The 14148-nt window shown below is 43.8% G+C and overlaps 1 protein-coding gene across 3 annotated transcripts in view; it reads left to right on the top strand.

The window, feature by feature from the left end:
• SFMBT2 (Scm like with four mbt domains 2) overlaps positions 1-14148 on the top strand; it is a 116071-nt gene that overhangs the window by 81087 nt on the left and 20836 nt on the right. For all 3 annotated transcript variants that reach the window (XM_027739947.2, XM_027739946.2, XM_039383486.1), the window contains 5 exons: positions 2657-2770; positions 4060-4102; positions 4673-4743; positions 5874-6013; positions 13416-13525. In XM_027739947.2, the coding sequence (XP_027595748.1) occupies positions 2657-2770; positions 4060-4102; positions 4673-4743; positions 5874-6013; positions 13416-13525 (478 nt within the window). The remainder of the gene's footprint in view (positions 1-2656; positions 2771-4059; positions 4103-4672; positions 4744-5873; positions 6014-13415; positions 13526-14148) is intronic.

Below are 14148 nucleotides of genomic sequence, written 5' to 3'. Positions count from 1 at the left end.
AAGTAATAACGCACCCTCTCTGCACAGCCTAGGAATTTTGAGGAAAACCCTTTTGTTAATCACTTCTCCAGGGAGTTTCCCATAAATTCCCCTTCGACAGTTTTCTAGAGCTGCTGCTCTATTCTTCCCATCCTGTAAGATTCATAGCAGGTCACAGAAGTTTTACTCACCCTGTTTCCAATCTCCCTGTTCTTTTCCATTTAACCTCCCAAGTCTCATGGGCATTTCTTAGTCTGAGAAGATGGCAGCATAAAATGCAGCAAATGAAACTAATGAATCTCAAACAAGCTGTTTTCCACTTCCATGAGTGAGGCCAAAGGCAGCAGCAGGATGTTGGAAGTGGAAGGCAGGGTTATCAATTGCCAGAGGGCAGAGGCAGTGCCAGGGAGGACAGAGTAGCTGTGAATATGTCTTAAAGAGGAATAGAGGTGTTGCAGGAGAACAGACATTATGGTGCTCCCTTGCTTGTCAGGGTGGCTGCAGCTGTAAACTTCAAAACCAGAATGTTCGTAGGCTCATAGAACCATTTTGGTCAGAAAAGACCCTTCATGTCACACCTGTTGCTGCCTTCCAGCAGGAAAGTACATTTGATCGATTTATTTTTAGAATAATTTAGAATCACAGAATCATTAAGGTTGGAAAACACTTCTAACAGCATCAAGTCCGTTTGGTCAGAGTAACGTCGTTACAATAATGAAAATAGTGGTTTTTCCCAGGCCTGGTGACATGTCAGCGGGGACTGTGCTGATTTCTTGCTCGGTTTAGGGTTTGATCCATGGCTGGCTCACTTTGTGCATGTCTTGCCACTGACTTCAGCTGTTCTCACACTGGTTCCTTGGCAGGATTCGTGGTGTTGGATAAAAATGTTTTCCCCACTAGAGAGTGCAGCTTTCATGAGGTTCAGACTGAGCAGTGACCTTGGGATATTTTCTTGTAGAGGGAAATAGTTTTGCAGGGAATGTCAGCTGCTGAGATCTTGCATTCAGCAGATTGTGTGCTGTACCACATGCTTTCATCCCATCCTCTACTCTGCCCCTTATCCCAGTGAAGTAAACGTTTATTTTTGATGTATGAATACGATACTTATCTCAGAGAAACACCATGGAGGCACCCATGAGTCTATGCAGACATCATGATTTCATTTTTTAATTATTTCCTCCAGCAGTGTGGGCACTAGCACCTATTTTCTTTGGGTTTTCATGCATCCACACCCTCTCAGAGTGCGTCAGGTTTATTCCTAGAGACAAGATCAATCCAAATGCTGCATCTCAGCCTCAGGATGCTGTTCCCATCACAAAGTTCAATTACTGTTTCAATTACACCACAAGCCCTTGGTGAACATTCATTAGTGGAAGTTCCCTGTAGTCATCTGGCTGTGCACAGTCAAACACTGCTGCCTCAAGCAGGAGGCAGAGATGTTGTAACAGATGCCAAGGCAAGGATGGTGCTGATCCTTTGGTCTCTTTTATTAGATCATTACCTCATGCTGGTGCTGGAGCTGTAGGTCCTAGGGTGGAATTGGCAGAGGGGGGTGGAGATGCTGGCCTGACACAGATGAACTTGATTTGGGGTAATTAAATGGTGCCTTGACTCAGGACATGGAGTTGTTTTCAGAAGAACTCAAAGCCAACAGGAATATTTTCATTTGCTGCAATGGCATTTGGGTGGAAAACAGGAAAATTAGGAAAAGAAGTAGGAAAAATTTCTTTCCCTGAAAGGGTGCCCTAGCTTTCGAATAGGCTGCCCAGGGAAGTGGTGGAATAATCATCCCTGGAAGTGTTCAAAAACCATGGGGATATGGTGTTTGGAGACATGGTTTAGTAGTGGGCTTGGCAGTACTGGTTAATGGTTGGACTCAATGATCTTAGAGGTCTTTTCCAACCTAAATGATGCTATGTTTCCGTGAGTGTGACTCACATAAACTAAGACTGCAAGATGTCTTCTAAAGGAGACATAACCAAACTGGAAGAGATTTCTTTAAACACAGACTTTCAGTGAAGTTTTGGAGTCAGTATTGTGCCAGAGACCTTGGTGCATGTGTCCCACTTGGGGTTTTTATCTGCCTCTCCCCTGTTGGATGATCAGCTCTTGTTTCACGTGCAGTGAGGAGCCCTAGGACAATTCTTGCCACTTCTAGACAAAGAATGGCCACCTCCCACCCTTAAAAACAGCGACTCAAGGGCAGAACTACAAAAAAAGCTTCAGGGGGGCATTGAGGCATAAAAGCCTGTCTATCACTTTAGCTGCCATCCTGTTAAAGCCCCTATACGCTCTCTTAGCATTAGGAGCAAGCATCCAACAAGTCCTGCTGACTCACTTGTGCAACGCCACAAAAAATCCAAGGGTCAAATCAGGCTGTTTTGTTGGAGAAAGTTGTGCATCTTTAACCTTACTGGCTTTTGGCTGCTTCACTGCACGCCCTTACAGTGCCCTTAATGGTGTTTTCCTCTGAATCACACTGCACTGTAAATGCAACAGCCCTATCCTTGCTGTCTGTGCAAAATTGGAGATGAAATGGTGCCTGATTTTGATGCAGGGAAGCAGATTTATTTTCACACGTTCCATCATTTGCTCCCCTTGGTTTGTGATGAACGCTCGGGTGGCTCCGAGCTTGGTATTCCTGCATCTAAATCACATTTTAAATTTGTGTTTATAGGTTTACAGATGCCCTCTCCAGAGTACATAGTTGATGTCGAGTCCATGGACATTTTCCCTGTGGGCTGGTGTGAAGCGAATGCTTATAACCTGACTCCACCACACAAAGCTGTTTGTAAGTACATGAAGACTCCAAGCAGCCTGGATATTACATCACTGGATATATCAGGGAATTTGTCTTCTGTCTATAATCCCACTTTTGAAACTTATCATCCTAAGTAGCAGACTAATAAGCAGGATGTAAGTGTACTGTAATAAATAGTAATAAATCTAATTAGTGACCAGACTGGAATTAGGCAATTTGTACTTGTCTCTGTGATGAATCCCTCCAAAAATGGGATTTTTGGGGGGACTGGGTAAGGCTGTTACATGCTTTCGGATTGCACAGTTGGTTGTGGATTTGCAATGGGGTTGTCAGAGAGAAAGCAGATTTTGTAGTGCTGAGCCAAGTTCACTTGGGCAGCTGAATGAATTAGAGAAGAAGACCTCAAATTGGAGAAAAACCTCATAAAATATAGGGTGAAATGAACATAAAGAGGCCATCCAGGTGGTACTCCTTTCCAAAACAGGATCTGTTCCATCTAGATTGAGAAATATTTGTTGCCCTTCTATGACGGAGTTTCTGTCCCTTCCCAGGGTATCTGTCCCCTTATTTCACCACCCTTACAAGCTCAGAGATTTTCTTAGTGTTTAATTTAAAATCTCTCCCAGCACAATTAAGCCCACAGTGTTTTGTCCTGCCTCCAGTGCATATTGAGACAAATTTCTTTCCTTTCTATTTGCATTTGAAGGCAGTTCACGAGAGCTCAGTGTCTTAGTGTTGCTCTCCTGTTCTAAACTATCCAACGAATCTCAAGCCACCAAGTGAAAAATTAGCCTCACTGTTATATTAATTAGCATCTGAAAGGCAGATTTTAAAATGTGTCAACCCTTTCAAAGAGTTAAATATGCTTAAGTTAAAAATCAGGCAGCCAGGGCCTAATTTGAGAGAATACTGCTATGGCAACATTATGCAGCCTTATCACAATTTATAGTGAGGGATAAATTATGCTGGAGGTAATCATGCTTGTAAAATGTAATCTTATCCATATGTGTTGCTGTATGGAAAAATATTTGTGTTTTTATTTTAACTTTTTCTTTTATACTGATCCCATAAAACACAATATTAGCATTCCAGAGGAAAGATTAAATGTATTATTACATCTTTAAAGTAGGTTTTAATGATGTAGTGACTTAGTTAAAAAATACCAAGGAAAGATGGTGATAGTAATTAAGTACCATTTCATTGTGTTGGAAGTCTTTTTATTGTCAGTGCATTTACACAGCTTTTTATGCATTCAGGGTGCACTTTATAGGACAGAAGGGTACAAAATGATTTTTTTCTTCCTTGCTTCATTTTTGCAGTGCGAAGGAAGAGAAGAATTGCAGTTGTGCAACCAGAAAAGCAGTAAGTTTTTGTTATTTAAGGTGGTATTTTTACAGGAATGCATCAGGTCTTCCAGGGGGGATAATACACAGCAGCTGTGTGGCTTAGCTAACTACTGTCTAGACACTGCAACACAGTCGACAGGAGGATTCTTTTAAATCCAATATATTTGCTAGAAAGTCTCTGTAACAGAAATTGTTTTACTGGTTGGGTCTTTGCAGCCTGTGTCTGATGGCCAGTAAGGGATTCTTAGGGAAGATGGACATGTACCAGGAGGGCATTTCCCTATCTATCCCTTCCAGTTTGTAGAAACTGGAATTTAAGGAGTTTAAGTGAGAATATTTTCAGCCTGCAGGGCTAAGGCTCACAGATCAGAGTATATTTTTGGAGGAGGGGTGGATCAGGCTCCTTCTTCTGCAATACCCTGGCCCTGGGCTGTGATAAACCATGTGGAAGTGGGGTTGTGTTTGAAGTATCTCCATTCCTTGCCCCAGGCAGGTGCTGGTGTATCTTTTGGTCAATCCTGAAGGCTGGTTCTGCCCTTTTATCCTGTCTGACACTTTTAATGACACCAAAATTGCTCTTTGACAGGTTACCATCCACAGTGCCTGTTGAGAAAATACCTCATGACCTCTGCCCGGTTCCTCAGCCAGACACAACAGGTAAGGCCCTTATTTCAAGGACCCATTGCCTGTGTGGAGGGGGATGACCCCAAAAAGGGAGAGATCTGTCATATGGGTGGGGAGATGGAACCACATCCTCTGGGGGTATAAAGTGGTGTAAACCCACCAACAGTGCATGATGAACAGCAGGTGAGGATCTGGTCCTCCACAGTGAGCACTGTGTCTTGCTGGGGCTGTCACAGTTCCCCTGGAGCTTGCTCATTTCAGCTGAATGATGTTAGGGCCGGGCTAATGAAACCCTGGTGGAGATGGATGTGACTTGTTAATTGGCATCAGTGAAATTGTGTACACCAGGCCTCCATGGGTCCCTGTGTTGGCATCAGGACTGTGTGGCATGGCTGCTGCAAAGTTTTCTCCCCTTTAGCAATGGCAGGAGGCTCTGAGAGTGCAATATTCATCCAGCTAATGGTGCAGACTCAGCAGGACGGGCAAGATTTAACTCGCTTTTTTTTTCAGCAGGCTGTGGGACACACGTTGGCATTGGAGCCAACATCCCAGGCCCTGTTACAATCAAACGGGGATGAAAGGGTCTTTTTGGGTATGATAGCCAAAGGAGTGGATAACCACTTGGATGGCACATGAATAACATCTAAAAGTGCCTGTTTCTCTCCATGGGCTATAAAGGAGCCAATTATAATTAGCCCAGACAAGGAAAACTGCTCTATATACCCATGGTGGATCAGGGGAATGGCACTGCGTTGGACAGTAGCTGAAGAGGGGTTTCTAGGGCTTTCCACATGAATGTTCTCCCTGAGCTGATTCCCTGTCTTTGAGAGTCAGCTCATACGTCCCCTTTCAGGCAGGTTGCAACTGAGTTGCTCATGTCCATCTGCAACGAGAATTATGAAAGAGCAATGAGGCCTGTCATGAATGAAATCCTTTCCCCATTCTCCTTTCAGCAGGGAGTGCAGCCAAATCAGTCACTATTACAAACATTTGCTTTTCCCCTGTTGGACAGATTTGAGTAGCGGGGGCTTCCCTACCCTCTGTCCCAGGGAAGAATTCTGTGCCCTCTCTACTCTTCTCCCCTCCTTCCCACATCTAGGAGGAGCTCTTGATTTATCATACAACAGTGCAACAGGCACATCAATGCTACTTTCTCCTTGCAGGCACCATCAATGGGAGATACTGCTGCCCCCAGCTCTACATCAACCACCGCTGCTTCTCAGGTCCATATTTAAACAAAGGCAGGATCGCAGAGCTACCTCAATCTGTGGGGCCTGGCAAGTGTGTGCTGGTCCTCAAGGAGGTATGGCTCAGCTGTCTTTTGGGGGGATCTCAGGGGAAAAGTATGGGTGTGGCTTGCCAGACCCAGAATTCGGAAACAGTGCACCTAAAATTGTCCTGGAGCTCTGTAGTGGTTTCCATAAGGCAAAACTGCAAGGTGGGAATACGGGGCAGGTATGTGCATTGTGGGTTTTGATGGGAGAGGTGAAGTTTTTGAAACATGGGGAATTGTGTTGGTCTGGGAGTAAGGTTTGTCTAACTGTGCAAGAGAATTCAGGTTCTGACCGGAGCTATCCTCAGAGAGAGCCTCTGTGGTTGTTGCCATCAGCCTGTTTCTCAGCATTCACAATGCTGTTGGGCAGCAGATTCAGTGTGGGTGACCATGTGTGTGTGACCATGGTCCAGTGGGGCCCAAAACATTGGGGAACAGGATGGAAAGCTAAGCAGGGGTGTGTGCTATTTGCTGATTTCATCCTGACCCAGTCAGGGCTTGCTTTGGGACAAATCCGGAGTGCTGAGCACTTGCTGTTCACCTCAGAGAAAAGCTGCCTGATTTGAAACAAATTCATAAGTATTTTCCACAAATATTGGTAGTCCATGCAGAGATAAAATGTAAGGTGAGTGCAGGTGGCAGAGGACAGGATGGTACCGTTGGATAAACAGAATTCCATTAGGCACCATTTCAGTTTGACTCGGGTCTTCCAGAAATCCAGATCTTCCAACTCTCAGTTCTGTACCTAAATAAACCCCACTTGATGTGAATGCAGGGGAATATCTGAGCTCCCTCTGCCCTTGGTGGAAAAACATGGAAACTTCCAAGCATCTGTTTATCTGATGTATTTGAAAGACCCTCACTGCCCAGCTCAGGATGTTTGCAGTTGTCTGAAATTAGATGAATCCAGCCCTTAACAGGAATACCTGGAAGGTGAGATTCCTCCCAGATAAACCACCACTTTTGAAAACATCCAGTACTGTACTGCAGTGTGACTCCCATGTCTCCACTCAGTTCCTCATCACCTGCACTAATTTATACACAAAAGCCCAGAAATCCAGCTGCCTGTGCAGGTGGGACGCTTGGGTCTCAGAGAAGCAAGTCAAAAACAGCCCTCAGCAGAAAGCAGGATAAAGTGGTTGCAGAGCAAGAGTTGACAGCTGCCAAATTTGAAAGCAAGTCCATCGTGGCTTGCTGATGGGGAGCATTAGCAATCTGCTGCTACTTGAAAAACAGGCCATGAAAAAGCAACATGGGGGAAAAACATGAAGCATGCACAGTCAATACTTATGCTAATGCTTCTTCCTCCTTTCCTCCTGGAATTTGGATTTTGAAAACATAAGCAGTGCAAAGCTTCTGCCAGGTCCTCCCTTGGTATTTCAGCCTTTGCTAACACCAAATTCTCCAAATTCCTCAAGAATGGGACTAACTGCCCACTGTGAAAACCAGCCTGAGCTTCCTACAGAGCAGTCTGTTTTCTCTTGCTCTGCCTCCTTGCAGAATCGTTTGCTGAAGGAACAAATAGCAGCATCATAGAGACATGGGACTCTTGTTTTTGGAGACATGAACAACTTCCCAAGGAACAGGACAATGGCAATGGCCCAGCATTGGTCAGTGTTATTTTGCAGATAAATTCAAGTTTACTAATGGCCTTAAGCTCATTCTGGCCATGGGAACTAGTTCCAAATTCTGGAAAGGGTGAAGAGAAGAAATTCATGGTGTTGCTGTAGGGGAGATACACCTGACTCCTGTCAGCTGTTGCTGAGATAAGAGAGGTGCCAGAAGCTCAGAGAACCGTGGGCAGTGGGGAGGATGGGGGTACCCAGCACATGGAGCAGGCAAGAAAGGGCAAAGAATACATCCCTGCATTGAGATGATGTTGTGTAACAGATGCCAGAGTGCCCAGAAGGACTGTGGAGCTGAGTGGTGAGAGCAGTGCAGGACGTACCTCCTCCAGCCCAAGGCTGTAAACACGAGGGTTTGCACAGCCAAGGAGCTCACATGGGTCCCCATCCCTCCAGACACGGTCTTGGTGCTGAGCTTGATGCTTTGGTTTTTCTTTACACCTACTGATGGTGTGTCCCCAAGACTACAAATGCTTTATAATTATCTTTCTCATTATATAGGAAAATTGCAAGCTGTTGTAAATTATGCATCAGCATAACTTGTCTGGAATAGATAAATTATAGATGGGCTTTACTTTGGCAACACACGGGGGAGGGTGGGAAAGACAATTCAAAACACAGCTGTGAAAGGGGAACTGAAGCAGTAGCAGCCTGATGAGAACCTCTTTAATCACCCTGATCTCCAACCATAACTCACTGCCTTTAGAGCTACTCTGGTTAAAAAACCTGTGCTGTTTGCCAGCCAGTTCACTGTGGGCAGCAGTCTCTGTGATGGAGATGCTTCTGTGTTTGAGACTGATAGAAAGCCTGGACTAAAACCAGCTGAACACCCAACTCCTGCCCCATTCCCCATCCTGGATTACCTGAAGCAAGAAGAGAGCAGATGTCCTCTCTGGCATCAGTTGATGGGAGACCTTGCTCCTGGCTGGGTGCTGAGGGAGTAGCTCCCCATCCTCTGCCTTCCTCCAAACTCAACCCTGAGGGCTGTATCTAGAAATTCAACACAGCTGTAGTTCATGATGCTCCTCAGCCCTCTTTTCCCACAAGATCTTGTCCTTACCTCCATCACTGATGCAGTGAAGCATCACCCTGTGTGTACTCTTGCATCTCTGCAAAGCCTTAGGTGAGCAACAAGTAGCTCTTGTGCTGTTTAGTGCCAAATTTATTTTTAAAGCCTAAGCTGTTCATTATTCCCAGTGCCAGCACAAGTTTCTGCTGGGACCAGTGGTTTATTGTGGTTTCTTTCACTGTAAGAGGCAAGTGAGTTGGTAATGCCTGTTGTTTGACATCAACTGCAAAATTTTTCTCATTCCTGAGATATTTTCTTGGAAAAGAAGTTGAAACTTGGAGCCAAATACAGTGGAGACATCAGCTATTGCCATCCAGCAATTGCACCTGGGCTGAAAAGTGGTGACTGTAAAGTAGCTGTGATATGTAATAAATGCTGACTTTAAGTTAAATTAAACACACATTGTCAGCTTTAGATTTAGTTTCTTGGGTCAGAATATCTAAAAAACACTTAAGAACAGTTTGTCCGTCTATGCCAACAGCTCCACAGCAACATTGTAAAATGGAATGAGGTGTCTTTTTAAGACTCCAGATGATCTATAACCCACCATATTTTAGAGAAATATGCTGTAAAGATTAATTAGCCTTATTGCTTACTGCTCTTACTGTTTTTAAGACGCTTTGCTCTTTCTCTATTTAAAAAGAAAATGGGCTTAAAGGTAATGTGTCTGTCCAACTGATGCAAACAGGAGAAATCAGCTAGCATTTGTGAAGAAAGGCTATTGCACTCTGCAACTTGCACTTTTTGTAGCACAGCATGACTTCTTAGGAGAAATTTGCATAATTAAATCATGGTGCTCAGAAAATTAAATAGCTTGCACTGAGCCTTAGGTATATGATTTAGCCAGGCTGATAGAGTTATCATTACTGACCAGATATTGGAATGACAGAAACCTCTAAAGTCTGGAAAGGTATAAACTGCGTTTCTGCAAGAGGGTTCACTAACATCCTCCTCAAGACAGCTCTGTGGACTTCAGCTTGTCTGTAATAGTTCCTCCAAGTTAGGATCTACCATCTGTATCTTTGAATGTCATGGACTACCCTAAGCATGTCAACACTTCCGTGCTACAGCTTTGACTGTGACAAAAGATGGCTTTTAGATCCTTGATCACCTAATGAAAGAATCCCAAATAGTTCATTTTCCTTTCTCTTTCTGTGCCCCATCAGTATTCCAAGTAAAATAAAATAAAGTTTGCTGTCCTGCCTTGAGCCTGGGACTTAGCATCCCACTTGTTAGGTAACTGTGGGCTTATATCTCAGATAGAGGAGGGAAATTGAGCTTCTCCTCCTAGGGATGCTGATCATTGGGACCTTGAACGGGACAAAAGAGGTTGTGATGGTATTTTGAGCTGCACCTTGTCGGTGATAACTCCTGAGAAAACTTCATCCAGGGTTGGGACCATTTAAAGCAGGGTAAAGATAGAAAATGTGTGAATACCAAAGAAAAGTGCTGAACTTCCCAGTGGCATTAGGCATATCTGGATATGCTCAGAAAAGAGCCCTAGTGCATGAGAAAATACATGAACTAGAAAACTTTGTTGCTAAGATGTCAGGTTCTTTTAAGGTTGGGTAGAGGTCTGTGGTGGTGCTGAGTGATCACAGTCAGTGATGTGACTCCATCCTCTGAAAATCGAAAGTTCAACAGTATCAAAATAAAACCTCATCTGTGCATAGCAGCAAAGGCTGGTATTGCCTTGTCCCCCACTCTGCTCCAAGGCACAATTGGCTGCACCCAAAGCATTCCTGATGGAGAGGGCTGAAAATAAACTACCAGAATCTCAGGCTGGTCCCCACTCCAGCCAAAGGGAATTTGACCAGTCTGATATGGTTGACGTAACTTTCCATCTCCAGAGAAAGTCAGAAGCTGGAAAGCTGGAAACTGATCTAGGTTTTGTCACTGTTTTTCTTTTAATAACTGTTAGTTTTTTCCAAGTATCTGTTTACATCTCTGTATAATATGAAGCAATAATGTTGTTAGAAGGTAACATGGTAGATAACTCTATTGTAGGGTGAAATGCCAAATGCAGTAACTTATTTGAAGAAGAGTAAAAGGCAGAGGTTTTAAAAAACATTTTTTTCTTCCCTGAAAGGGAAATAGTTGTTCTTGCAAAACACTCTTTTTTTTAAACTGAGTTTGGAAGTTTACAGAGTCCTGCTGATGATAAGCCAGCTTTGAGAAAAGTCCTGGCATCACAGGTCCCTTTGCAGGGCTGGAATTGATTAGGATCTGGGATAATGCCCAGACATGGCCACACTGGTGTTGCAGAGTTGGGGGTTTTTTTCTTGCTCATTTCCTAACTATTCTGACAACTTATGCAAACACCCATCACCCTGGTAAAGGGGCAGGACAGCACTGTTTCCAGGAATTGGTCAGCAAGACGCTTTCTGCTCCTGGCTATCCCACCAGCAAACAGGGTGGGTGTAGAAGTGGGCTTAAGAAGAGCTTTGCTAACAGGCTCCTGTGTAGTTGTTAAATAACTCCATGGATTTGCTGATCAAGAGGGGAACACACCTGATGAGTTGTAAATGAGTGTGGGACCTACACAGGCACTTGGTGTTTTGAAAACTGACCTTTGGCTTCTCTACATCAGGTCTCAGTGTCTGTGTGTCAGAGGGTGGTGCCCCATCAGTTCTTTTGGTGGGAGACAGGCAAGAAAAGATGTGGATGAGCAACTGGATGGGCTCACTCTGGAGCTTTCTTCACAGAGTTCTAGAATGGTTTGGATTGGAAGGGACCTTAAAGATTCTCTAGTTCTGACTCCCCTGTCCATGGGCAGGGACACCTTCCACTAGACCAGGTTGCTCCAAGCCCTGTCCAGCATTGAACACTTCCAGGGATGAGGCTTCCACAGCTTCTCTGGACAGCCTGTTCCAGTGCCTCAGCACCTCACAGTAAAGAATTTCTTCCTGGTATCTGATCTAAACATGCCCTCTCTGTTTGAACCCTTGTCCTGTCACTCCATGCCCTTGTCAGAAGTCCCTCTCCAACTTTCTTGTAGCCCCTTCAGGTACTGGAAGATACTGTAAGGTCTGCCTGAAGCCTTCTCCAGGCTAAACACCCCCAGCTCTCTGCCTGTCTCCAGAGCAGAGGTGCTCCAGCCCTTGGAGCATCTTTGTGGCCTCCTCTGGACTTGCTCTAGCACGCCCTTCATGCATTTGGGGTCCCAGAGCTGGATGCATCACTCCAAGTGGAGTCTCATGAGAGCAGAATCCCTTCCCTCACCTGCTGCTCATGCTCTTGGGGATGCAGCCCAGGACACAGTTGGCTTCCAGGGCTTACAGCTCACATTGCCAGGTCATGCCAAGCTTCTCATACTGCAACGAGCTTCTCATCAACCATTCTCTTGGAATCATTGTGTAAAGGGTTGTGTGATGAAATAGGAACCAGCTGGAGAGCTGTAGGTAAATCTGTGTTGTAGCTTCCCCATGTGTGAGATAGGAACTGTGCTCCTGCTCTTCCTTATAGGGTACTCTGAAATGTACAGATGATCAGAGCTGCATAAGATGTTGGTGCTATTATTAGGCATGACTTTGGTGTCTCTAATTGTACTTTCTTGAAGAGTGGTTTGAGTAATGTTTCCTAGGGCCCAAGAATAGATTAAATTTTGCTTCTGGTAAATAACCTATCCAAGCAATTCCAACTAATGCCATTTTACAGGGTACTGAGCAGCATTAAGTGAAGCCCTTACCTGGAAACGATTAATCCTATAGGGTTTTCAAAATGTTAGCAAATCCTCAGGTTGCTGGATTTAAAGAAAAAAAAAATCAACCCAAAGGAAAAAAAGACAAAACCCAAACATAAACACATCGGTCTTTGCAGCATGACCTAGTTATTTTTTTCATTTCTGATGAACTGCGTTCATGGGTGCTGGGGAAACTTTTAAGATGTTAATCATACTGAAATCATTTGCAGGCCCCCAAAGAATTAAGAACAGGCATTAGGTAAAGAGCTAAATTAGATGAAAACCAATCCAGACTCACTGTGGAGTCATTCATGTGCACACAATTCAGAGTGTTCAAACACACGGTCTGGTGCTGTTCAGAGATTTGTTTTTCTTGTGTTTATCTCCCTAGGCCAAGCGTAGACTATTAAAGCTTGGATTCCCTGAGCCAATAGAAGGAATCATTTTTATTCTGAGTGACTTTGGATTAAATGGATTGGCACATGTGTTTTGTTGTACAGAGTGGACACACACTGGGTTTCAGGCACACCTCCTGCAAACTCTTTTTGTGTAGACTTCATTAATATTCTGCTAATACAGTCAAGGCACACAGCACTCAGGCATTTAAGCATATTGCTGACCTCAAGTATGTGAATTTCCCCTTCAGTGTTCAGTGTGTGGTGGTGCACTGACACTGTACCTGGTTGTGCCTTCAGAACTATTTTCATTTTTTTTTTATTAAATGGAACCACTATAGATGCAACAAATGGAATCTACTTTGGGAGAGAGTGTCTGTCTCTCCACAAGAGAGACAAAAATTACTGATGAGCAGGAGGTTTTTGGGGTTAGCTGGCATCATTTAATGCACTTACCATATCAGACTCAGGTGTCACCTACAATACACATTGATCCACTCTGAGACCTCTACTCATTGCATCCAGCACTTACCTTGTGCAGTTTTGGACACAAATAGGGACCTGTAAGCTGCTCCTGCCTGTGCAGCACCTGGGACCGTATTCAGTGTGGTCAAGGACTGCTTTTAGACCCATCAGTGTTGTTGGTTTTGTCTCTCAATAGGTTCTCAGCATGGTGATCAATGCAGCTTACAAGCCAGGGAGCGTTTTACGAGAACTGCAGCTAGTGGAAGACCCTCAGTGGAATTTCCAAGAGGAAACACTTAAAGCAAAGTAAGTCTTCACTGTGTGTTCTTTTATTTGGGAGGTTTCAAAAATGGAACTGACTAAGAAGAAAAGAAAAGGAGAGAAGAAAAGATTTTTTTTTCTATTGTGAGAGTTTTACTTTTCTAATTATCTTTTTGCTTCATTGAATTATTTGATTCTTTCTATAGTAACTTCAGAAATGAAATATTCACCTGAACGGTTCATTTCTATTGTCTTTCTCCAAGCAGCCATCCAGTTTTTGATGAAGTGAAGTCCTGAGTTTTATGATAAGCTGTTCTTATAAGCTTGGCTATTACTGAATTAACTCAATTCCTGGCTTTCTAAATGTAGGAGTATTGCTGTTTTTAATATAGAACCTGCCAGGCTAATGCAGAAAAAACTGGTGAGAATGAATGGTACAAAAAAAAGTTCAGACAAATTAGCAGGGGCACATTTTTTAGCAGGAGGCTGATTGGGACAAAATAGTAGCAAATTGGAGATTCAGGTCAAGATTTGATGCCTTTCTAGAATATGTGTCTAGTAAATACTCAATTTCTCTTTCCAACTTTAAAATCTACTCATTTATGTCTTCTTTATTTAATGGGTATAGTTAGGATGTATTTCACTAACCATTGTCTCTCTAAAAGAGG

The sequence above is a fragment of the Pipra filicauda genome, unplaced genomic scaffold (assembly GCF_003945595.2).
Source record: "Pipra filicauda isolate LSUMZ 115617 unplaced genomic scaffold, ASM394559v2 scaffold311_size1313980_pilon, whole genome shotgun sequence".
In the NCBI taxonomy this organism is placed as follows: Eukaryota; Metazoa; Chordata; class Aves; order Passeriformes; family Pipridae; genus Pipra; species Pipra filicauda.
The sequence above is the reverse complement of the archived record's forward strand: the minus strand, read 5'-3'. Positions and strand labels throughout refer to the sequence as shown.